Genomic DNA, 25,402 nt, shown 5'->3' on the forward strand with positions numbered 1-25,402 from the left:
CCTGAGCTTGGTTTCAATAAAAGCTGTGTTTGGACAAACAAGGAAGGTTTGAGTTCTGAAACTTATAGGATATTTTTAGAGTACAATGACCTCTTATATGTCAAAAGATCAAGGAAAACTTTAAAAGTTGTTGTGCTTTGTGTAGCTATAAGAACCCTCTCTGGGCCCTGTACACCCCACATGCTTGGCTCCAGGTCTGTTATCTAAGCGTCCACAGATGCAGCAGGAATATTTCATTAAGTGCTTTTGCTTTCTCAGGGTGAAGCGGCTGGGTATGCGCCTTGTAAACAGAGCAGGGAACAACAAAAGCATTTTGCTTTAATGAGCTGGAGTGTGTGCTTGTATTGTTGTACTGTAAAATTTCAGTGCTGGTCATGTGGAAACACAGCTTCTCAGACACTTGTCTATGGAAACACATGCCTAACAATGGAAAAAAGCTTCCTTCCACAACAACCACAATCATTATTGCCATCCGACAGCAGTAACACAGTCAAGGTGCCTGGGCTGAATGGGCTGTTTGTTTAGCTTGCCACATGGTTCCACTTGAGTGCTGTTGATTGCTCAGTTTGTACTGTCTCCTCTGTTCCCTAATTGCTTCAATTCAATTGCTATTAACATGCGTCGGCTTTGTGACTGAAGCCCCTCATAGGCCGACAAGGTCAAAACTAAAAGTTTGAGGCAATGAAACTCAGCGCACAAAACACATCGCGGATTTACGCTGTAATTCACTGAAGCAGCAAAACAGATCTCAGTCAAATGGCCTGTTGGGTAAAATTAATATTGAAATTAGGACTGGGCCATATCCCAGCCAACAGGGAACGTTTCCATAACTTTCACTAACGTTATGTAAAAGTTATATAAATGTTAGAAAAAAAATGTTCCTGAAATAATGTTACTTACTTTATGATGTTATTTTTACTTGACTGATCTCATGTTGAGCGAAAACGTTCTCATAACAGCATTCTTGTAACATCTTTATGATGTTATTTTTACTTGACTGATGTTCTCATAATGTTGAGAGAAAACGTTCTCTCAACAACGTTCTTGGAACGTCTTTATGATGTTATTTTTACTTGACTGATGTTCTCATAATGTTGAGAGAAAACGTTCTCTGAACAACGTTCTTGTAACGTCTTTATGATGTTATTTTTACTTGACTGATGTTCTCATAATGTTGAGAGAAAACGTTCTCTCAACAACGTTCTTGTAACGTCTTTATGATGTTATTTTTACTTGACTGATGTTCTCATAATGTTGAGAGAAAACGTTCTCTCAACAACGTTCTTGTAACGTCTTTATGATGTTATTTTTACTTGACTGATGTTCTCATAATGTTGAGAGAAAACGTTCTCTGAACAACGTTCTTGTAACGTCTTTATGATGTTATTTTTACTTGACTGATGTTCTCATAATGTTGAGAGAAAACGTTCTCTCAACAACGTTCTTGGAACGTCGTTATGATGTTATTTTTACTTGACTGATGTTCTCATAATGTTGAGAGAAAACGTTCTCTCAACAACGTTCTTGTAACGTCTTTATGATGTTATTTTTACTTGACTGATGTTCTCATAATGTTGAGAGAAAACGTTCTCTCAACAACGTTCTTGTAACGTCTTTATGATGTTATTTTTACTTGACTGATGTTCTCATAATGTTGAGAGAAAACGTTCTCTCAACAACGTTCTTGTAACGTCTTTATGATGTTATTTTTACTTGACTGATGTTCTCATAATGTTGAGAGAAAACGTTCTCTCAACAGTGTTCTTGGAACGTCGTTATGATGTTATTTTTACTTGACTGATGTTCTCATAATGTTGAGAGAAAACGTTCTCTCAACAACGTTAGTGTAACGTCTTTATGATGTTATTTTTACTTGACTGATGTTCTCATAATGTTGAGAGAAAACGTTCTCTCAACAACGTTCTTGTAACGTCTTTATGATGTTATTTTTACTTGACTGATGTTCTCATAATGTTGAGAGAAAACGTTCTCTCAACAACGTTCTTGTAACGTCTTTATGATGTTATTTTTACTTGACTGATGTTCTCATAATGTTGAGAGAAAACGTTCTCTCAACAACGTTCTTGTAACGTCTTTATGATGTTATTTTTACTTGACTGATGTTCTCATAATGTTGAGAGAAAACGTTCACTCAACAACGTTCTTGTAACGTCTTTATGATGTTATTTTTACTTGACTGATGTTCTCAATGTTGAGAGAAAACGTTCTCTGAACAACGTTCGTGTAACGTCTTTATGATGTTATTTTTAATTGACTGATGTTCTCATAATGTTGAGAGAAAACGTTCTCTGAACAACGTTCGTGTAACGTCTTTATGATGTTATTTTTACTTGACTGATGTTCTCATAATGTTGAGAGAAAACGTTCTCTTAACAACGTTCTTGGAACATCTTTATGATGTTATTTTTACTTGACTGATGTTCTCAATGTTGAGAGAAAACGTTCTCTGAACAACGTTCGTGTAACATCTTTATGATGTTATTTTTACTTGACTGATGTTCTCATAATGTTGAGAGAAAACGTTCTCTTAACAACGTTCTTGGAACGTCGTTATGATGTTATTTTTACTTGACTGATGTTCTCATAATGTTGAGAGAAAACGTTCACTCAACAACGTTCTTGTAACGTCTTTATGATGTTATTTTTACTTGACTGATGTTCTCATAATGTTGAGAGAAAACGTTCACTCAACAACGTTCTTGTAACGTCTTTATGATGTTATTTTTACTTGACTGATGTTCTCATAATGTTGAGAGAAAACGTTCTCTGAACAACGTTCGTGTAACGTCTTTATGATGTTATTTTTACTTGACTGATGTTCTCATAATGTTGAGAGAAAACGTTCTCTTAACAACGTTCTTGGAACGTCTTTATGATGTTATTTTTACTTGACTGATGTTCTCAATGTTGAGAGAAAACGTTCTCTTAACAACGTTCTTGGAACGTCTTTATGATGTTATTTTTACTTGACTGATGTTCTCAATGTTGAGAGAAAACGTTCTCTGAACAACGTTCGTGTAACATCTTTATGATGTTATTTTTACTTGACTGATGTTCTCATAATGTTGAGAGAAAACGTTCTCTGAACAACGTTCGTGTAACGTCTTTATGATGTTATTTTTACTTGACTGATGTTCTCATAATGTTGAGAGAAAACGTTCTCTTAACAACGTTCTTGGAACGTCGTTATGATGTTATTTTTACTTGACTGATGTTCTCATAATGTTGAGAGAAAACGTTCTCTCAACAACGTTCTTGTAACATCTTTATGATGTTATTTTTACTTGACTGATGTTCTCATAATGTTGGGAGAAAACGTTCTCTCAACAACGTTCTTGTAATGTCTTTATGATGTTATTTTTACTTGACTGATGTTCTCATAATGTTGAGAGAAAACGTTCACTCAACAACGTTCTTGTAATGTCTTTATGATGTTATTTTTACTTGACTGATGTTCTCATAATGTTGAGAGAAAACGTTCACTCAACAACGTTCTTGTAACGTCTTTATGATGTTATTTTTACTTGACTGATGTTCTCATAATGTTGAGAGAAAACGTTCTCTGAACAACGTTCGTGTAACGTCTTTATGATGTTATTTTTACTTGACTGATGTTCTCATAATGTTGAGAGAAAACGTTCTCTTAACAACGTTCTTGGAACGTCGTTATGATGTTATTTTTACTTGACTGATGTTCTCAATGTTGAGAGAAAACGTTCTCTCAACAACATTCTTGGAACGTTGTTATGATGTTATTTTTACTTGACTGATGTTCTCATAATGTTGAGAGAAAACGTTCTCTGAACAACGTTCGTGTAACGTCTTTATGATGTTATTTTTACTTGACTGATGTTCTCATAATGTTGAGAGAAAACGTTCTCTTAACAACGTTCTTGGAACGTCTTTATGATGTTATTTTTACTTGACTGATGTTCTCATAATGTTGAGAGAAAACGTTCTCTGAACAACGTTCGTGTAACGTCTTTATGATGTTATTTTTACTTGACTGATGTTCTCATAATGTTGAGAGAAAACGTTCTCTCAACAACGTTCTTGGAACGTCTTTATGATGTTATTTTTACTTGACTGATGTTCTCATAATGTTGAGAGAAAACGTTCTCTGAACAACGTTCGTGTAACGTCTTTATGATGTTATTTTTACTTGACTGATGTTCTCATAATGTTGAGAGAAAACGTTCTCTGAACAACGTTCTTGTAACGTCTTTATGATGTTATTTTTACTTGACTGATGTTCTCAATGTTGAGAGAAAACGTTCTCTGAACAACGTTCGTGTAACGTCTTTATGATGTTATTTTTACTTGACTGATGTTCTCATAATGTTGAGAGAAAACGTTCTCTTAACAACGTTCTTGGAACGTCTTTATGATGTTATTTTTACTTGACTGATGTTCTCAATGTTGAGAGAAAACGTTCTCTGAACAACGTTCGTGTAACGTCTTTATGATGTTATTTTTACTTGACTGATGTTCTCATAATGTTGCGAGAAAACATTCTCTCAACAACGTTCTTGGAACGTCGTTATGATGTTATTTTTACTTGACTGATGTTCTCATAATGTTGAGAGAAAACGTTCTCTCAACAACGTTCTTGTAACGTCTTTATGATGTTATTTTTACTTGACTGATGTTCTCATAATGTTGAGAGAAAACGTTCTCTCAACAACGTTCTTGTAACGTCTTTATGATGTTATTTTTACTTGACTGATGTTCTCATAATGTTGAGAGAAAACGTTCACTCAACAACGTTCTTGTAACGTCTTTATGATGTTATTTTTACTTGACTGATGTTCTCATAATGTTGAGAGAAAACGTTCTCTCAACAACGTTCTTGTAACGTCTTTATGATGTTATTTTTACTTGACTGATGTTCTCATAATGTTGAGAGAAAACGTTCTCTCAACAACGTTCTTGTAACGTCTTTATGATGTTATTTTTACTTGACTGATGTTCTCATAATGTTGAGAGAAAACGTTCTCTTAACAACGTTCTTGGAACGTCTTTATGATGTTATTTTTACTTGACTGATGTTCTCAATGTTGAGAGAAAACGTTCTCTGAACAACGTTCGTGTAACGTCTTTATGATGTTATTTTTACTTGACTGATGTTCTCATAATGTTGCGAGAAAACATTCTCTCAACAACGTTCTTGGAACGTCGTTATGATGTTATTTTTACTTGACTGATGTTCTCATAATGTTGAAACAAAACGTTCACTCAACAATATTCTTGGAACGTCTTTATGATGTTATTTTTACTTGACTGATGTTCTCAATGTTGAGAGAAAACGTTCACTCAACAATGTTCTTGTAACGTCTTTATGATGTTATTTTTACTTGACTGATGTTCTCATAATGTTGAGAGAAAACGTTCTCTGAACAACGTTCGTGTAACGTCTTTATGATGTTATTTTTACTTGACTGATGTTCTCATAATGTTGAGAGAAAACGTTCTCTCAACAACGTTCTTGTAATGTCTTTATGATGTTATTTTTACTTGACTGATGTTCTCATAATGTTGAGAGAAAACGTTCTCTCAACAACATTCTCGTAACGTCTTTATGATGTTATTAATATTTGCTAAATGTTTTAAATGTTACTACTTGTTTGATTATTAAAGAAAATTGAAGAGAACATGAAGTCACAAGACACATGCATAAGGAATAGCTTCTCTTCAGCCTGAAGCATCACTGTAAAATGACAGTGTATGAAACTTCATGAAACACTTCATATACACAGAAAACAATTTTGTTGCGTTTTCTTTTTTTCTTATTGTGTTGTTTTCCACGTCTTATTAGATTTGACTCATGTGCTTGTCTAGTTGTATGTTTGAGCTTGAGTTCTTTTTTCCCTTGTTTAACTTGGTGGGGTTGTGTTTTTGGCTTAGAAAACGTAAGCTTTGCTCTTTATGATTCCATGTTTTGGACTGTGTATTTCCCAGAGACTCTAACACAGTTTAGTGTACTACTACACAGTAGTAGTAATTTGGACGTTGAGAAAATATTCCGAAATAACGTTTTCACAACATTTCCAAAATGACAGAATGGAATATTCTTCTAACGTTCACATAAACCAAGAAAGAAATGTTCTTAATACGTAAAAAATAAATAATTTGAATGTTCTGAAAATATTCCGAAATAACGTTTTCATAACATTTCGAAAATGATAGAATAGAATTTTCCTCTAACGTTCACATAAACCAAGAAAAAACATTCTTTATACATTAAAAAAACTGGACGTTATCAACATTTAAAAAACATTCAGAAATAAAGTTTTCATAACTTAATGGGAATGTTAGCAAAACATTCTAAGAACATATTTTTATTAGCTGGGATATTGAATATTCATGAAATATTTGTGAAGATTTTGTAGGCAATATAAAATAAAGTTTATGCCTTTTAATTGATCATTTAGTTTATTAAATAAAGACTCATTAGATTCATTTTGCAAGCATGCCTTATCTTGTAGGGGTGTAACGGTACATGTATTCGCCCCGAACCGTCACGGTACAGACGTCACGGTTCGGTTCATGCAGTATGATGACAAATACAGGCGATCCACACTCCAATCCAGAAGGGGGCGCGCTTTTTAGCCTAACCTATTTTTTAACCAGCATTAACCACCAATAACCTCTGTGTTTTTTACTTTCGTTAATAGACAAAGTGTCATCTTTCAAACTCTGTCCATTTTAATCACGAAATTCAAACAATAAATGCCGTTTTGATAATTTTTGATGTGACGTGACAAACGGCAGGTCGGAGCACGCATGAACGTGATCATCCTTTTCTCTTCACTAACAGAATGAACATGAAGATATGTTGAAAGATACAGTACAACTTAGTGTTTCAACTGCGGAAAGATGCCAGTAAAACAGTTTGTAAACAATATGTCATGTAGTAGACTGTTACATTTACCTCAGAAAAGCCATTCAGTGTCAACTGCTTGTTAGTTTGCTAGAGAAATGAACTGTTTCGCTAAATAATAATAATGCACTATATTAGCCTATATATTAATTATATTTTACCTAACCTGTTAGTTAAAGCAAGGCCTAAATAAATCCGTCATGAAAACAAGTTATGACAGCCACTGTGTTAACGATTATATTTCAACAACGAATTGGAGAAACAGAAGTTAATGCAAAAACTGCCTTGTGTAATTTACATGCTTACAATACATAAATTTTTTTTAATTATTATTTGAGTGTTGATGATTGTCTAAAAATAAATAGCAACTGAATTTAATTATTTGGGCTCTGTTGTTAACTGTAACCTTTATTATAGTAATGTGCAAGTGAGGACTTCCTAATAGTTTACAGCATTAGCAGAGATAGATTTTTTCTCCTTAAGAAAATTTTAATTATAATTGAATACATTTAAAGACAGAGACACACAGTTGGTTCAGTAAAATATTGTTTAATAAAAAAAGAGAAAAAAATGGTTTTGTTTTCTCACCCTGCTGTACCGAACCCATACTGAAACTTAATATCAAAACAGAGGTACGTACCGAACCGTCATTTGTGTACCGTTACACCCCTATTATCTTGCATCTCTCATTTAAACTTTCAGTGAAGACAATTTAGTGAATCATTCATAATTCTGATTTAAAGATTTGTTCAAGTCATCAGTCAAACATCTCAGAAGTCTCTAATAATATAAAAAAATAGTATTAAAATATCTAGATAAATGCATCCCTTTTTTAGCTGCAGCCCTGGGTGAATTTGAATCAAATTATGCAATTCAGTATGCCTTACGCTTGCCTTTTCCCACTGCGTCTAGGCCTTGTTTCACTCGGTTCAGTGCTGCTCTTTCTTCATTTAGACTCCTCTGTCAGGCAATTAAGTGGTAATCAATAACAATAATGTACTGTTCTCTAAATTCACACTTAATTGACATTAAATGTTGTAACTTTAGGATTTAAAGCAGAGGATTAGTATATTAGTTAATTGTTAGAAAATCCCAGCTTAATCTCTGGAGTGTGATCTCCCAGTCCTGTAATTCAGTTCAGATTGATTTTATGCAAGCATACATACACTCAAACGTGACGTTTTATCCTCAGTCAATTTATATTTGACACATTCAATTTACAAATGTGATGGAATCTAATCTGACAAGTGAATGATGTTTATGGCCCTGTTTACACCTGGTATTAAAAGATGCATTTTATTCGATCGAAGTGTAAACACATTCCCGTTTACACTTGGTGTTTCAATCCATCTCTTCGAGGGGAGGGTCTATGGGCTTTTTCAGATCTTTCAATCTAATGGACAAAATAAGCTTGCACAATTTACATATGAACGCGAAAGGAGATGATGGAAAACATAAAGAGAGCAGCTTTCGTTTCTGCTTTGATAGCGGCAAAACTGGTGTGAGTGCGTGTTAGAAATCAGGAATGGTGAGAGAACATTGTGCTTGGTACGTTTTTCGTCTTCAAACCAAACTTGGGTCTTTAGGGAACGAAAGTTTAAATCCCACCTGGCTAGCGCACCTCCAATAATGTTTGTGCATTAGGTCAGTAGTCGGAGAGTAGGCGGTCTTTTTTGGTTGTTCGAATGCATTCAACCACATGAGTGTCTACACCACGAAAGCAATCCGGTCAAATGCGCTTTGATACCTTTGGATGTGGTCGAAAGTGGACAAGCTTGAAATGTTTTAGACCCCGTTTACACCTGTATTTAGCGTCGTCCACTTGTGATCCGATTGATGAAAACAGTTTTTAATACCAGGTGTAAACAGGGCCAATGTGTAATTATTAATAAAACGTCAACAAATTAGAATTTCTTATCATTTTTTTGTAGTGGTATTTTGTCAGGTAGTACTGTAATGTCCTAAAAATCCTTTCCTCAATAAATGAAAGAGGTGGTTTCCTGTAGCTCAGTGGTTAGAGCATGGCACTAGCAATGCCAAGGTCATGGGTTCGATCCCAGGGATTGTACATACTCAAATACAAATGTGTAGTATAATGCAATGTAAGTCGCTTTGGATAAAAGCGTCTGCCAAATGCATAAATGTCTAAATGGTTTCCATCAGCACAAAATTAATCACAACCACAAGCATTTTATCAGCATTATGCAATAAGCAGAGCTTAAAAACAAACTAACAAACATTATTTTTAGGACCAGTATGTGGCTTCTCATTTCACCCTAAACATGTGTAAACAATCCTGATTGGCTGACCTAAGAACAGGTTGTGAAACCACTAAAAAAGTGAAGCCGTTTCAATGTCCTGCTCAGAAATTATGCAGCTCTGAATTACTCTCTTACACAACCTCCCAGCAGCCACTGAGGGGATATGGCCACTTGATACAAATCTAGCACTGCTGTGTATGTTTATATATATGTGTAGTAGTAAGTGTTGTATGTGTCACTGTGATGTAAAACAGTGTGATATGCAAGCTAAGCTGCATTTTTCCATCGAGCATGTTGCTGTATGGTGAGCTAAATCAAGGTTTGGCTGGTTAGCATAAGCAGTTGGCCCCTGCTTTTTCCATTGACATTGTCATTCAGATATACTAATATTTAAATATTTTATTATTTTATAGTAGATGTTTTTTTTGCTTATATTTTTTCTCTCTGTTGCCTTCATGTCACAAGTTGAGGGCAAATGGCTTGGGACTGTGCATGTTTTTGTCTTGCTATCAAGTGTTGTCATATATGAATTGACTCAAATAATTGATTACATTTATAATTTAAATGCTTTGACAAAAAAGTTTGAATTATTAATTTAAAAAATGAATCCTTATTAAATTATTTTAACGAATCTCAATATAACGAATCTCTTACGTAACAGTCGGGGTGTACGCCCCCAATATTTGCATATGCCAGCTCATGATCGAGGCATTAGACAAGGGCAGCCAGTATTAACATCTAGATCTGTGCACAGCTGAATCATCAGACAAGGTAAGCAAGCAAGGACAACAGTGAAAAATGGCAGATGGAGTGATAATAACTGACATGATCCATGATATCATGATATTTTTAGTGATATTTGTAAACTGTCTTTCTAAATGTTTCGTTAGCATGTTGCAAATGTACTGTCAAATGTGGTTAAAGTTACCATCGTTTCTTACTGTATTCACGGAGACAAGAGAGCCGTCGCTATTTTCATTATTAAACACTTGCAGTTTGTATAATTCATAAACACAACTTCATTATTTATAAATCTCTCCAATAGCATTAGCCGTTAGCCACGGACCACAGCCTCAAATTCATTCAGAATCAAATGTAAACATGCAAATAAATACAATACTCACATAATCCGACACATGCATGCAGCATGCATGACGAACACTTTGTAAAGATCCATTTTGAGGGTTATATTAGCTGTGTAAACTTTGTTTATTCACTGTTTAAGGCAAGCGCGAGCAATTAAAGGGGCCGCAGCCTGAATTGCCGCATTTCTAATTATGCCCCAAAATAGGCAGTTAAAAAAATTAACTAAAAAAAATCTATGGGGTATTTTGAGCTGTATTTTGACACATTCAGGGGACACCTTAGACTTATATTACATCTTGTAAAAAAAAACGTTCGATGGCACCTTTAAATGTACATTTTAAACCCATAGACTCCCATTGCCAGTGCAGTTTTTTTTTTTTTTTTTTACAATCTAAATGTGTTTTCACACTGGCAATTTAGTTAAAAAACGGGGCACGGTTTTTATGAAAAATTGGTAAAGTGAAAGCTGTCGCGCAGACCCAGAATGACAGTGGAGGTGGTGCCAATGTAAATGTAGCGGTGGCATATTCTATGCTAATTTCACCCTCACGCGTAATCGTCACACCCCTACCGTTACGCTTTTTCCATGGTAGAGCCTGAATTTCACATGCATGAATGAATCATATAGAATCAAGTTGAGTGTGAAACCAGACCAATGTTGGTCTACCTACTACAATGAGTTATCTTAGCTGAGACTCTCATTGTCCTAGATCTCGGCGTGTCATCTGCATGTTAGCCTTGCATCTCACAGTGACTCATATATTATCACAGCTGCAAAAGCTTTTAACTGTATGTGAAGTATTTGTCTGAACTACAGAGTAAGCGTTTCAACACTCTGATAAGCTATGACTCATTTGTTTACACATCATATATTATATAAATAATATAGGTTAAAACAGAGTTATGCTTAAACATCCTCTGTAGTTATTTAGAGAGAGCCAGAGAGAGAGAGAGAGATTTAGAATTCAGCAGGATGTTTTCACGCAATTTTGAAATTGATCCCTTGGGGGTTTGATGGCTGAGAGTCCATAATGCCAAGCCCTGTTGCATAATTCAAATGTTCCTACTCCATAATCCCCAAACGCCTTTTACACTGTCAGTTAAAAATAGACCAAACAAACAGAGGGTGGCATTCAATATTGACCTGGTTCCATAAGTGATGTACTGCCAACCAGAGAGGCTTGGTTTCCCTGTGGCTGAGTACAGTCATATACTCACGTGCTCTACATGCTCTAAAGCTGCTCGATTGCAAAAAGGGGCAAGATGGACTGAATGTGCAGAGCAGCTGCTTAGATGAGAACACAAGACGATGATGCTCTTGCCAGGGCAGCAGATGGATCAGGCTGAGTGATATAATACTGACAAATTTAGACGCATTATGAGAAACCGCATGGCACTCTTATGGGTAAAAAAGTCTCTCGGATGGATTGTTTAGTTTTAAAACAGCTGTGAAAGTGACTGACAGTAACAATGTTGTGTTTTCGGCTTGATTTCGGAAAGATCCAGGCTAAAGGCTGATGGATTCAAAGTAATTCTGAGCTGATGGCTGGGATTGTCTGGTATTACTGGAAATCAGCAGAGAGCATAAATTTAGTTTATACAAGGTCATTGACATGAGCCTGATGCTATGGCTTTGATGGAAAGGAATGATATTCATGAGGCAAGAGTCAATGATGGCAGATCCTGATGCACTATACTGTACATGACTGATCTGGTAAGAGCAAGTCTCTTCTGTCTTAGTGTAGAAAGAGCAAGAAGATGCTAAGTGTAAACAAGTTAAAAATATGGGAAACATCTGTCAGTGCATTAAGACAAAATACACTTATGAATGATTCATCCATCCATGCATGTGTTTTATGTATTTATTTATTTTTTGACCTTGTAATTAAAATTTAAAACAACAGACTTTTCTCTGGTGACATATGCTGGACTTCTCCAATCATTTAGTACACTTAAACCCCGCCCCTTTCTTACAATTGACTGCAAACTCACATACAGATCTGCCTCCATCCAATCAAAAATCAATGGATTGAACCAAGTCCCTGTCCCTTTTTTTATTTTTCAATAATCCGTTTTACACCGATCTACAGTACAGTCCAAAAGTTTGGAACCACTAAGATTTTTAATGTTTTTAAAAGAAGTTTCGTCTGCTCACCAAGGCTACATTTATTTAATTAAAAATACAGTAAAAAACAGTAATATTGTGAAATATTATTACAATTTAAAATAACTGTGTACTATTTAAATATATTTGACAAAGTAATTTATTCCTGTGATGCAAAGCTGAATTTTCAGCATCGTTACTCCAGTCTTCAGTGTCACATGATCCTTCAGAAATCATTCTAATATGCTGATTTGCTGCTCAAGAAACATTTATGATTATTTTCAATGTTGAAAACAGTTGTGTACTTTTTTTTTTTCAGGATTCCTTGATGAATAGAAAGTTCAAAAGAACAGCATTTATCTGAAATACAAAGCTTCTGTAGCATTATACACTACCGTTCAAAAGTTTGGGGTCAGTAAGAATTTTCATTTTTATTTTTTTGAAAAGAAATGAAAGAAATGAATACTTTTATTCAGCAAGGATGCATTAAATCAATCAGTAAAGACATTTATAATGTTACAAAAGATTAGATTTCAGATAAACACTGTTCTTTTGAACTTTCTATTCATCAAATAATCCTGAAAAAAAATATTGTACACAAATATTTTGTACAATTGTACACATTAAATGTTTCTTGAGCAGCAGATCAGCATATTAGAATGATTTCTGAAGGATCATGTGACACTGAAGACTGGAGTAATGATGCTGAAAATTCAGCTTTGCCATCACAGGAATAAATAACTTTGTGAAATATATTCAAATAGAAAACAGTTATTTTAAATTGTAATAATATTTCACAATATTACTGTTTTTTTACTGTATTTTTAATTAAATAAATGTAGCCTTGGTGAGCAGACGAAACTTCTTTTAAAAACATTAAAAATCCAAACTTTTGGACTGTACTGTGTTACAACATGGAAGAAAAGATCTGACGCTACATCCATTACAATGCAATTTTAAAAACTTATGCAGAAGAGAAGCAACTAAAGTAAATTTATTTTGTTTAAAGGATTTTTTAGATATTTTTACTAGAAAACAACTCAAAAACAATCAATTAAAACAAAAAAAAAGATTTTTTTGCAGTGTAGCATGCACAATGAATGTTAAATGAACCTTAAACTAGCCAAAATTATACAGTATGTCCTACTTTACAATAAGTTTTAATTCATTAAGTAAGGAATAATTGATGACGGGCCATTGGATTATTAGAAAATAATGCACACCAAAGTTGGTAATGCGGCCACGATGCGAAGCAGAGTTACACCTCTGGTGTGCATTATTTTAGAGCTAGTAATGGAGACTTGAGCCGTTTATAGCAGACTAATGCAGTTATTAATGCAGTTATCAGAGAGAGAGAGAGAGAGAGATTAAGCATGTGAATTAGTCTGTGTGTCTCTAACAGTGTTCGGCAGAGGCGTCTCTACTACTAGTAAAACTGTATGTTTATCTGCTTCAAGAACAGCACTGTTATTACCTCGCTAGTGAGAAATGTCATGTAGCTTTTAAGTTGCTAAACTATTTTACTGATAAAATTGTCAGAGCAACACTGACAACAGGTTTCTGTTACATTTGAGTGAGAGAGAGTGTGGGAGAAAGAGATTTTGTGCTTTCTGTACATAATAAAATGCAATTTTGTGGCAAAAACATGGAACAATTTGTTGTTTTTATCCTATATTGTTTACTATATTTATTTGCTTGGTCAGTATCGTTGTGAGTTTTGGATCTTTTGCTGTTGTAAGGACCTTTGAAATAACTGAAATCATTTGGCAAAGTGATATGGACATGTAATGCTGTTAAGACCTGCCTGGATCTACTTTAACTGTGCGTTTCCCTGAAAATAACTGCACACCTTAGAACGTTCGTCAACCAATCAGGTTCAAGCATTCAACAGTCCCATAGTATAACATTAATTAATCCATTAGGTTTCATGAGATTACAATGAACAGCAATATTTTACATTCATTAAATCAAGAGTAATGTTAATTACCTCTATATTGTTCCTTGTTAATTCATGTTGATGCATTTATTGAGTGTTAATTTATAACATTAAATAACTTTTTTTTTTTTTAAATGTAGAAAATTACTTGAACTAAGATTAATAATGCTTTAAAATTCTGTTTGATGTTGGTTCATATTAACTATTGGATTATGTAATATTACCATAGAGAACCTTATTGTAAAGCTTTTCCTGTATTTCTTGGTTTATTGGACAGTACCATGATGGTAATACTCATTTTCATTTCATACCATAGGACCACCACAGTGTTTTTCGTAAGGGTAAAGTAGTGGTGGACAATGGAAACACAAGGACAAAGATGATTTATAGATAACCTGACAGTTACATAACATTATGGAAGAACTGTCTTCATCTGTTATTTTAATACATGATGCTATAAAAAACTCCACAGAAAATTCATGGTAGCCCGTTAATTGGGAACTGGAGATACACAGAAACAGGAAAGAGACACTGAAAAGGTCACCCAGAGGTGCTTTATAATGTGCTTATTTACTCCCAGATGGCTGAGCTGTTCCCAGGAGAGGCAGGGCACTCACAGGCCCACTGTATGTAAGTGTGTGTGGTCCATACCAAACATAGCCCCCTGTCTACACTGTCAAACACCCAGATAAACAGAAGCACCTATACGGCAGCTTTAATCAAAACACATTACAGCTCCACAAGCACTGACTACAGTAACCACTCATCAGGGCACAGTGGGAGTCGCACACACACATACACTCCCTTGAAGGTCGGCTGAAGAAGAGCACGCATTGATTAGGAGCAGGATGGTTGACGTACAGTAATCACCTGCACTGCAGTGAAGAGGACTCAATTTAAGACATTGGCTAACCGAGTGAGTAATGGATGTGCTTGATTTGAGAGGATAAGGATTTGTAGCATGCTACGTGATAGCACACAAGGCTGAACTTAAAGGGGTCATGAACTGAGAAATCATTGCATTGATCTTTTGATATACATAAGAGGTCATTGTATTATAAAAACATCCTGTTTCAGAACTCAAAAGTTTCTTGTTAGTCTAAAAACTAAAAAGTCTGCCAAACGACAGGTTGTGTAATGTGGCACTTTATTATGTAATAGTGTGGCTAAACACCGCCTCCACAGAAGAAGATCAACGCCTGCTTCTACATCACTGCCTATTTAGCCCCACCCACCAAATCACGCATGCCATGTAGTAGGTAACGGAGACACCCTAACGCTGGGTTACTAGAGCTAGCAAGAGATAAAAATGGCTTTATTTGTATTCGGTACATTTCACTGACAAACAGACTTTTACGATATGGACTCGACAGTAATCTAATGCCTGATCTGTGACCAGTGATTTCTGATATTAGTGATTCATGTACAGTCAGATATTCTTTGTCTATATCTCAGTAAATCAAACCAGTGACTAAACAGTCAAGTACACATTTTTTCTCTTAGTAGGATGAAAATAATCTGTTATTTAAACTGTGATTAAATTATATATAGAAAGCGATCAAAGAACGCTCCCTTTACAATCGCTGGAGCTGTCAATCAAACAGTGCGAGTTTATCAGTGACTGAGTTCTTGACTTGTGCTCGAACTCCTGTAAAATCAACAAATCTCTCATTTACATCGATTTTGCACTGTTCGTTTTGAGTGAGAGTGTAGAAATCGAGTTGCAACGACAAAATCGCTGCATTCATGCGCTCAACATGTCTGTGATCGGCTACAATGTTCATCACTGCAACCTTTCATGTCACAATCTAAATATAATGCTATAATCAACACTTTTCATGATTAGTTAACCTTGAGAGCTGTAATAGTAAAAACGTGCTAAAAGTTTTCTTGAGAGTTCCACATAGAGAGTAATAATTAGCTATTTCTTATGCAAAGATGTCAGCCAATCACAGCAGTGGGCATTTACACTGAAGTCTCACAGCAGACACAACCCTTCAAACAGGGTGTTCAAATTAGAGGGCTAAAATCAGGGTAAGAAAAATGCCTTTTATTTCTAAAATTTTATTTTTTTTAATGTAAAAATCATTCTAACATTATAAGTGCACCCCATGAAACATTATAAAACAATAAAACAAAGTAGTTCATGACCCCTTTAAGAGTTCAGGTGTAGACCTTCCATACCAGCACATAATGGACTGAGATAATGATACCACAAGACAAAGATTGAGAGAGAATACTGGCGAGTTGCCACTGACCTGGACCAAGCTTGGCAACTGCATACAGCAGGTCGTAGTTAATAACCGGTTTGGCCTCGTCAATCTGTTGCCAGCCGACTGGAGGTGAGCCAGGAGGGGAGATGAGGAACTGTTTTGAAGGCTGGGGAGGAGCCAGGTGCAAATTGTCTCCTTCGGATGCTGGGTTCTGCACCTGAAAGCCAGAGGGTGTGTTAGTCCGGTCAAGATGCAGTCGAACAAAAGACCTGACTAGAACACTTGATGGTGAGATCTAACCAGATGTTTCTCAAGTATCCATTAGCAAATATGTGTTACATGTTTGAAATCTGAGGACTTCAGCATTCTATACACCAAGATTAGGCAAAATGTAAAGGGTTCACTCAAAAATTTTAATTCTGTCATCATTTACTCACCCTCATGTCGTTCCTAACCTTTAAGACTTTCGTTCATCTTCAGAACACAAATGAAGATATTTTTAATCAAATCTGAGAGCTCTCTGTCCCTCCATTGACAGTCTAAGCAACTACCACTTTGATGCTTCAAAAAGTTCATAAAGAGATCATAACACTAGTCCATATGATTTGAGTGGTTAAGTCCAAATTTTCTGAAGAGACACAAACGCTTTATATGATGAACAGATTTAATTTAGGCTTTTATTCACATACTTTATGAACATTGATCAGCGAACATAAACAGAAGCTCAACCAAACCTGCCTGACGTGCAAGAATGTACCTCATTGGTTCTCGCACGTCAAACAAGCATGCTTGAGCTTCCACTTACCATAACTGATGTTTGTGTTGATGACAGTTTTTATGTGAATAAAATCCTAAATTTAATCTGTTCATCATATAAAGCGATCGTGTATCTTCAGAAAATTTGGACTAAACCTCTCAATTCATATGGATTAGTTTTACGAAATCTTTATGAACGTTTTGAAGCGTCAAAGTGGTAGTTGCATGGACTGTCAATGAAGGGACAGAAATCTCTCAGATTTCATCAAAAACATCTTCATTTGTGTTCTGAAGATGTACTAAAGTCTTACGCGTGTGGAACGACATGAGGGTGAGTAAATGATGACAATTCTCATTTTTTTCAGTTCATGAGTTTAAACTGAATTTGAATTGAATTGGTTAGAGTCCACAGAACATCGAATCTATCTATTGTTCTATCATTACGTTGATGTTGATATATACTTTGTTTAATCCACTCAGACTTTGGCAGAAACACCATAATATCACTTGGCAATGCTTAGTTTGTCTTTTACATGTCACTACCACTTCTCACCTGGGCAAAGTAGAGTTTGAGTTTCTTTCCTCTGAAAGGTGTCTCGTGCAGCTCTATTCTAGCGCTGGCTGCTGCTTTGGGGTTACTGAAATTGATTCTTACACGTCGGAAGCTCTTAAACTGCTGGAACGACACACCCTCATCGTACGCAAGGAAGAGCGCCTCGAACATTTCCTGAAAGACAACAAATAAACAAGGTATATTAACAAGAGATGAATATTTCAATTCTGTCCACTGGCAAATGTCAAATCATGAATAATTCATGTCTTCACAGAGGACAGAGAAAGTCAAGCAGGAATGCTTCTTTACTGTGCCAGAGACAAGCAAGACCTGTTTCACCAATATCAATCTTATCACGGCCATGAGAGAATGATTGCGATTAATGTCAGCATATTGCTGACAGGATGAACGTCATTGTATTCTTTATGAGACAGAGCAGTCTTTGGACTAGGCACGCCTCACAAAACATCCAATCAGCTCAGCCAAAATTGGACCCTGTTGGAGAGACAGATTGGCTGAATCTGTTATGACACTTTATATTCATTTCCTGGGCAGGAGAGGAACTGATGAAAGCAATTCTATCTGCAGCTTGTCTCTCATGTCTCTCAGTTCAGTAATCAGTCCTGCTGGGCCTGAGTAACCTTCAGCACTCTCAGCCTAATGTGTTAAAGAGAGGATTTTCTCAAATCAGATGTATTCTAACCTTCACCATGAGGACTTAAAGGGATAGTTCACCCAAAAATGAAAATTCTGTCTAATGTTGATTCAAACCTGCATGATGTTCTTCTTTATGTAGAACACAAAAGATACACTCACCTAAAGGATTATTAGGAACACCATACTAATACTGTGTTTGACCCCCTTTCGCCTTCAGAACTGCCTTAATTCTACGTGGCATTGATTCAACAAGGTGCTGAAAGCATTCTTCAGAAATGTTGGCCCATATTGATAGGATAGCATCTTGCAGTTGATGGAGATTTGTGGGATGCACATCCAGGGCACGAAGCTCCCGTTCCACCACATCCCAAAGATGCTCTATTGGGTTGAGATCTGGTGACTGTGGGGGCCATTTTAGTACAGTGAACTCATTGTCATGTTCAAGAAACCAATTTGAAATGATTCAAGCTTTGCGACATGGTGCATTATCCTGCTGGAAGTAGCCATCAGAGGATGGGTACATGGTGGTCATAAAGGGATGGACATGGTCAGAAACAATGCTCAGGTAGGCCGTGGCATTTAAACGATGCCCAATTGGCACTAAGGGGCCTAAAGTGTGCCAAGAAAACATCCCCCACACCATTACACCACCACCACCAGCCTGCACAGTGGTAACAAGGCATGATGGACCCATGTTCTCATTCTGTTTACGCCAAATTCTGACTCTACCGTCTGAATGTCTCAACAGAAATCGAGACTCATCAGACCAGGCAACATTTTTCCAGTCTTCAACTGTCCAATTTTGGTGAGCTCGTGCAAATTGTAGCCTCTTTTTCCTATTTGTAGTGGAGATGAGTGGTACCCGGTAGGGTCTTCTGCTGTTGTAGCCCATCCGCCTCAAGGTTGTGTGTGTTGTGGCTTCACAAATGCTTTGCTGCATACCTCGGTTGTAACGAGTGGTTATTTCAGTCAAAGTTGCTCTTCTATCAGCTTGAATCAGTCGGCCCATTCTCCTCTGACCTCTAGCATCAACAAGGCATTTTCGCCCACAGGACTGCCGCATACTGGATGTTTTTCCCTTTTCACACCATTCTTTGTAAACCCTAGAAATGTTTGTGCGTGAAAATCCCAGTAACTGAGCAGATTGTGAAATACTCAGACCGGCCCGCCTGGCACCAACAACCATTCCACGCTCAAAATTGCTTAAATCACCTTTCTTTCCCATTCTGACATTCAGTTCAGGAGATTGTCTTGACCAGAACCACACCCCTAAATGCATTGAAGCAACTGCCATGTGATTGGTTGATTAGATAATTGCATTAATGAGAAATTGAAAAGGTGTTCCTAATAATCCTTTAGGTGAGTGTATTTTGAAAAATGTCCACAGAATGAAAGTCAGTGGGGTCCCATGTTGTTTTTACCCTAAAATTCTTCAAATGTTAATCTTTTGTGTTCCACAAAAGAAAGAGTCACAGGTTTAGAACAACATGAGGATGAGCAAATTATGACAATTTTCATTTTTGAATGGACTATCCCTTTAAAACTTTATGCGTATATTTTTTTATGACTCATTATAATTTATTATTGATTTATAAGACCTCTAATGATTTAATTTTAGAGGTCCAAGTGTGTAATTTCTGTCACTTATATTGCAAAAATAATGTTTTAATGCAGGTTACGCAAACCTTCCTGTTTAACGAATGACTTATAAACTGGGATAGGAAAAATAGCTTACTAAATAAGTAAAAACACGCTGTTACGAAACTCCTTTAGAGTAGCATCTGAAACAGGATTGCTGGAATAGAAACACCTTAGACCGATTAGTATTTTCCAAAAGAATGGCATCAAATGTGCGTAGGCTATCACATTCCTGATTTGATTGTTCAGCTTAGTGAGGTATTTAATTGCATTATTTTCAGAGGCCTGTTAAAATGGTTAATGTCTCAGTGTTAGGTTTGCTTTGCCTTTTAAAGGCATTGCACATAAGCACTTGGAAGTCAGGCTAATGTGTACACCAAAAATAGGTATTCAACATGAAACCCTCAAATATGCCCTTAAATTCTAGCCAACCGCTGGTGAAACACTTCAGTGCGATGACAAACAATAATCTAAAATGTGAAACACTTATACCTAACATGGGAAGGTAGATATGAAACATACTGTGAGGCCCAAGCAACATGAAAGACATATTTGACAAACATATTTGTTGTACTTTGCAGCTAGTCTCAGGTAACTTCCTGCTTTAAGGGATTGTTCTGTGATAAGTGTACAATTTGTTGCTTTTGATAAGATGTCTTCTAAATGACCATTTACTATCAGTCACTAGAGATTCTTCTCAATCCTTCCCAACACATAGAATCTAAACATGTCACTTTTAGCATCAGGAAATAAAAATTGCTCTATAAAAATGTCCAGAGACAGAAAGATGAAAGATTAGAGCTGTTCGCTGGTACTCTCCTGCAGAAACAGATGGATAGCTGAGCCAGTTTTCTTCCACAGCGTCGATACAACACCTTGTATCCTGTCACAATCTGTGAGAAGCCTCTAGCATATTCCTTCATCTCAGAGCCAAGAGTGAACGTCCCCAGAGATGACAGCTGTGGATGTGTCGTGTCCACCGTGTGTCAGGACGCGAGGTGTGTATCAGCAGTGACAGCTGGGCCGATTCTGAATGACTCAGCAATGACAGGTGACACCAGATGAGTCCATCAGAGAGCTGCAGTGCATATGTGCACATTTTCTATACTCCAGGTTTCTGACTCAGCACTTCCCTGAAGTTTTACATGATGTCAAGTGTATCCAGAGCTAATTATAGAACAAGAACTTGATGGTGTGTGAAATGCAGATCAAAGCATACTCGTCTGATCCACTGCACCTTGAAATGAGATCATTTACTAATGTCACAGCACTGCTGGTCACCAGCATATGTTGTGTTGTGGATGCTGGTGTCCCTATCAGGCATCTTAACTAGCTTAATTAGCCTCCCTTGGTCAACCAGTCAGACATCTGCTAATTTTTGCTGTGAGAAATGGCTTTGCAAATATGAGTTGAATGTACAGTGGCACAATGTACTGTAAAGGACATCTAGGTTTGTTCACAAAAGTATACTGTGGTAAAACGCTACGTTCACACTGTCAGTTTTTGGTATTGGGAAACGCATTTACTTACAGGTGCGAGTCTCGAAATGTCCCCTTCACAAAGCAACTTATAGCAGCGTCTCAAATATGAATGTGCAACGAGAGTGAAGTCCGTATTCTCTTACTAGTAACCATAGCAACAGTGACCAAAGTAATATCAAAGATGGCGATGTCCATAAAACTGAAAAATCGTATCACTTTTGACATGACAACTGAGTCGAGTCCAATTGTGCCGCGAGTTCATCATCAAATCTTAACCGACAGCAGCTTCAATGCAAACATGTGCTAGCCGGACACCTTTAAACATTGCACTCGCATCTCACATCCTTTGCAGCGTCTCGCGCATGACACGGCATTTGAGTCGATCATAGAACACAAAACTGCTGGGAGTGGCTCCGGTGGAGAATAGTGACTGGATCTAAAACCTTCAGATGACACAACTCATCTCCTTAGCTTTAAGTTACTGAAAGTGAAACCTCGCACACAAAACCCTTTAGCATAACAGCTCTCTCGCACTCTGACAGACAACTAGTTGTCCAGTCAGGTTCCGTTCATATATTTTCAGAGAATGTGGTTCCCAGCTAACAATTTTTGCTTCCCAGAATGCAAGTTTTTGGTTCCCAGAATGTTTTCTTTAAATGTTTGTTTTGGTTTGCCAGAAAAGCTTTCTTAACAGAAATAGAATGTTAGTTTATGGTTTGTAGAACATTATTCTAATATTCCCATAATGTTCTTAGAATGTTATTTTAATGTTCCTCTAATGGTCCCCTGACATTCCTATAACGTTATTTTAATGTTCCTCTAATGTTATTCTAACATTCCCCTAATGTCATTCCAACATAACTATAATGTTATTCTAACGTTATTCTAATGTTCCCCTAACATTCCTATAACGTTATTCTACCTTTATTTTAATGTTCCTCTAATGTTATTCTAACATTCCCCTAATGTCATTCCAACATAACTATAACGTTATTCTAACATTATTCTAATGTTCCCCTAACATTCCTATAACGTTATTATAACTTTATTTTAATGTTCCTCTAATGTTATTCTAATGTTCCCCTAACGTTATTCTAACGTTTCTATGATGTTATTCTAACATTCCCCTAACGTTATTCTAACTTTATTTTAATGTTCCTCTGATGTTATTCTAACATTCCCCTAATGTCATTGCAACATAACTATAATGTTATTCTAACATGATTCTAATGTTCCCCTAACATTCCTATAACGTTATTCTAACATTCCCCTAACGTTATTCTAACTTTATTTTAATGTTCCTCTGATGTTATTCTAACATTCCCTTAATGTCATTCCAACATAACTATAACGTTATTCTAACATTATTCTAATGTTCTCCTAACATTCCTATAACGTTTTTCTAACATTCCGCTAACGTTATTATAACTTTATTTTAATGTTCCTCTAATGTTATTCTAATGTTCCCCTAACGTTATTCTAACGTTTCTATGACGTTATTCTATCATTCCCCTAACGTTATTATAACTTTATTTTAATGTTCCTCTGATGTTATTCTAACATTCCCCTAATGTCATTGCAACATAACTATAACGTTATTCTAACATTATTCTAATATTCCCCTAACATTCCTATAACGTTATTCTAACATTCCCCTAACGTTATTATAACTTTATTTTAATGTTCCTCTGATGTTATTCTAATATTCCCCTAATGTCATTGCAACATAACTATAACGTTATTCTAACATTATTCTAATGTTCCCCTAACATTCCTATAACGTTTTTCTAACATTCCCCTAATGTTATTCTAACTTTATTTTAATGTTCCTCTAATGTTATTCTAATGTTCCCCTAACGTTATTCTAACATTTCTATGACGTTATTCTAACATTCCCCTAACGTTATTCTAATGTTATTATAACATTATTTTAATGTTCCTCTAACATTATTCTAATGTTCCCCTAACGTTATTCTAACATTCCTTTAACATTATTCTAACATTCCCCTAACATTATTTAACAATCCCAAAACGTTCCATAACCTCCTTGCTCCCATATCAATATTCTGATGTACGTCAGTAATCATCCAGCACACCTGCAACCCAGTATAGTATAAGCGGTATGGAAAATTGATGTATGGAGGCTGATAATCAACATTATATTAAACGTTCTATATAAATTATTTTTTAGGTTATTCAAAAATAAGCACCCTGCAACATTCTTGGAATGTTATTTTATGGTTGCAAAATAATAACCTAAAAATAACCATTAGGGAACATTCTGTATAAGTGATTTTTAGGTTATTTAAAAATAACCTCCCTGAAACGTTCTGGGAATGTTATTATTTGGTTCTCAAAAAAATAACCAAACGGGAACCAAATACTAATGTTAGGGGAACATTCAGTGTTTGCTGGGTTGTGAGTCCTGAACATTTACGGGTGTGAGTTCGGTTAGAATGCAGTTGTCACTCCCATAAATAACCATTACTGTGTGTGAACGTAACCGTATTAAGGACTCAAATACAGGACTGACAACCGTATTCTGTGTGAACATGAAAATTAAAATAACACATTCAAATAAGCCTAATATAATACAACAGCAAATTTGAACTAGATTTTAACATTTTGAGTAGTGCTTGCCCATGCTGCTATGGGGTTTTTAGCATATTACTATGTGGTTGCAAAGTGATTTCAAGGGTGTTACTTGTCATTGCTTATTGGCTTATAGTCAAAAGAGCTAATTAATGATATTCTGGTCCTTATTTCTTGAGTCATAATGTCGAAAATCAAAAACCTGACTGCTTAGGAAAGTAAAAACATGTTGCACAATTTGAGATTTCATTCATGTCCATAGCACAGTGGAGGATGATTTACAAGCCGAAGGTTAACACTTAGGGTTGATCAAATCACTAACCCTAAGTATGAGCAATAATAGTAATGATTATTATATTATTAACACCAAAAATATACAACAGCTGGCCATCACAGCCATGGAATGCGTTTAGAAAATAAACCCTAATGGAAACACTGAGGTAACTTATGAATATCACTTTATGCCTTCAGTATATGAGGCCAAATATACAAAGTGATAAACAAATAGACTTAATATTTTAAACAGATGGAGATAAAGTATGACTGTACTTTATTAAAGTGGGTTACATGGTGTTATGTTCCTTTTTGAGAGCCCTCGGCGGACATTTCAAAGCGAATTATTTGTAGTGGAAATAAATGACATTCCTTTACAAATATGGACACTAAGATGAAGGGAGGAGGATGTAGGGTTATGTGCAGTGGAATATTTTGCCACTGGCTTTCTAAAAATGTTACTTTATCTAATCATAAAAGGATCTGTGGAATGATATATTTAAAAAAAAATTTAAAACACCAGAACTTTGGCGCGTAGTGGTTTTTCCATTCTCAGTAGATTAATCACACACACATTTACACACACATATGTATGTGTAACTAGCTAATTTTATGTCATTTTAAATTGCATATTGAAGAAAAAAACATTTTGACTGCAAATAGATTATCTGTGCACAGATTGTTGCATTTCTTTATGAAGCTGTTGGTGCATTGTCAAGGTTTCTTTTTAGCATTTAACTACATGGTTAGTTGTGAGTAAAGTTGGCTAGTCATGAAAGTGCAAAGAAAGACAGCAGTCTGAGGGAAACATCTCAAATTCTCCATAGAAAATATCAGTGGTACTTTGTCTCCATTGATAGCTGGGTATGTGTTCGCCCCAACAGAATGGATAGAAATCTGTGTATTGCTGTGCTTTCTTTTTTTATCCTTGGCACAGACTAGTCACCCCTC

At 35.9% G+C, this 25,402-nt stretch overlaps 1 protein-coding gene across 4 annotated transcripts in view; it reads right to left on the minus strand.

Moving 5' to 3' along the window:
* The window catches only part of rcan2 (regulator of calcineurin 2), a 101,649-nt gene that overhangs the window by 11,281 nt on the left and 64,966 nt on the right, over nt 1–25,402 (minus strand). For all 4 annotated transcript variants that reach the window (XM_048207476.1, XM_048207478.1, XM_048207477.1 and 1 more), the window contains 2 exons: nt 17,811–17,984; nt 16,547–16,718 (listed from right to left, as the gene is read on the minus strand). In XM_048207476.1, the coding sequence (XP_048063433.1) occupies nt 16,547–16,718; nt 17,811–17,984 (346 nt within the window). The remainder of the gene's footprint in view (nt 1–16,546; nt 16,719–17,810; nt 17,985–25,402) is intronic.

This window comes from Megalobrama amblycephala, linkage group LG11 (assembly GCF_018812025.1).
Source record: "Megalobrama amblycephala isolate DHTTF-2021 linkage group LG11, ASM1881202v1, whole genome shotgun sequence".
In the NCBI taxonomy this organism is placed as follows: Eukaryota; Metazoa; Chordata; class Actinopteri; order Cypriniformes; family Xenocyprididae; genus Megalobrama; species Megalobrama amblycephala.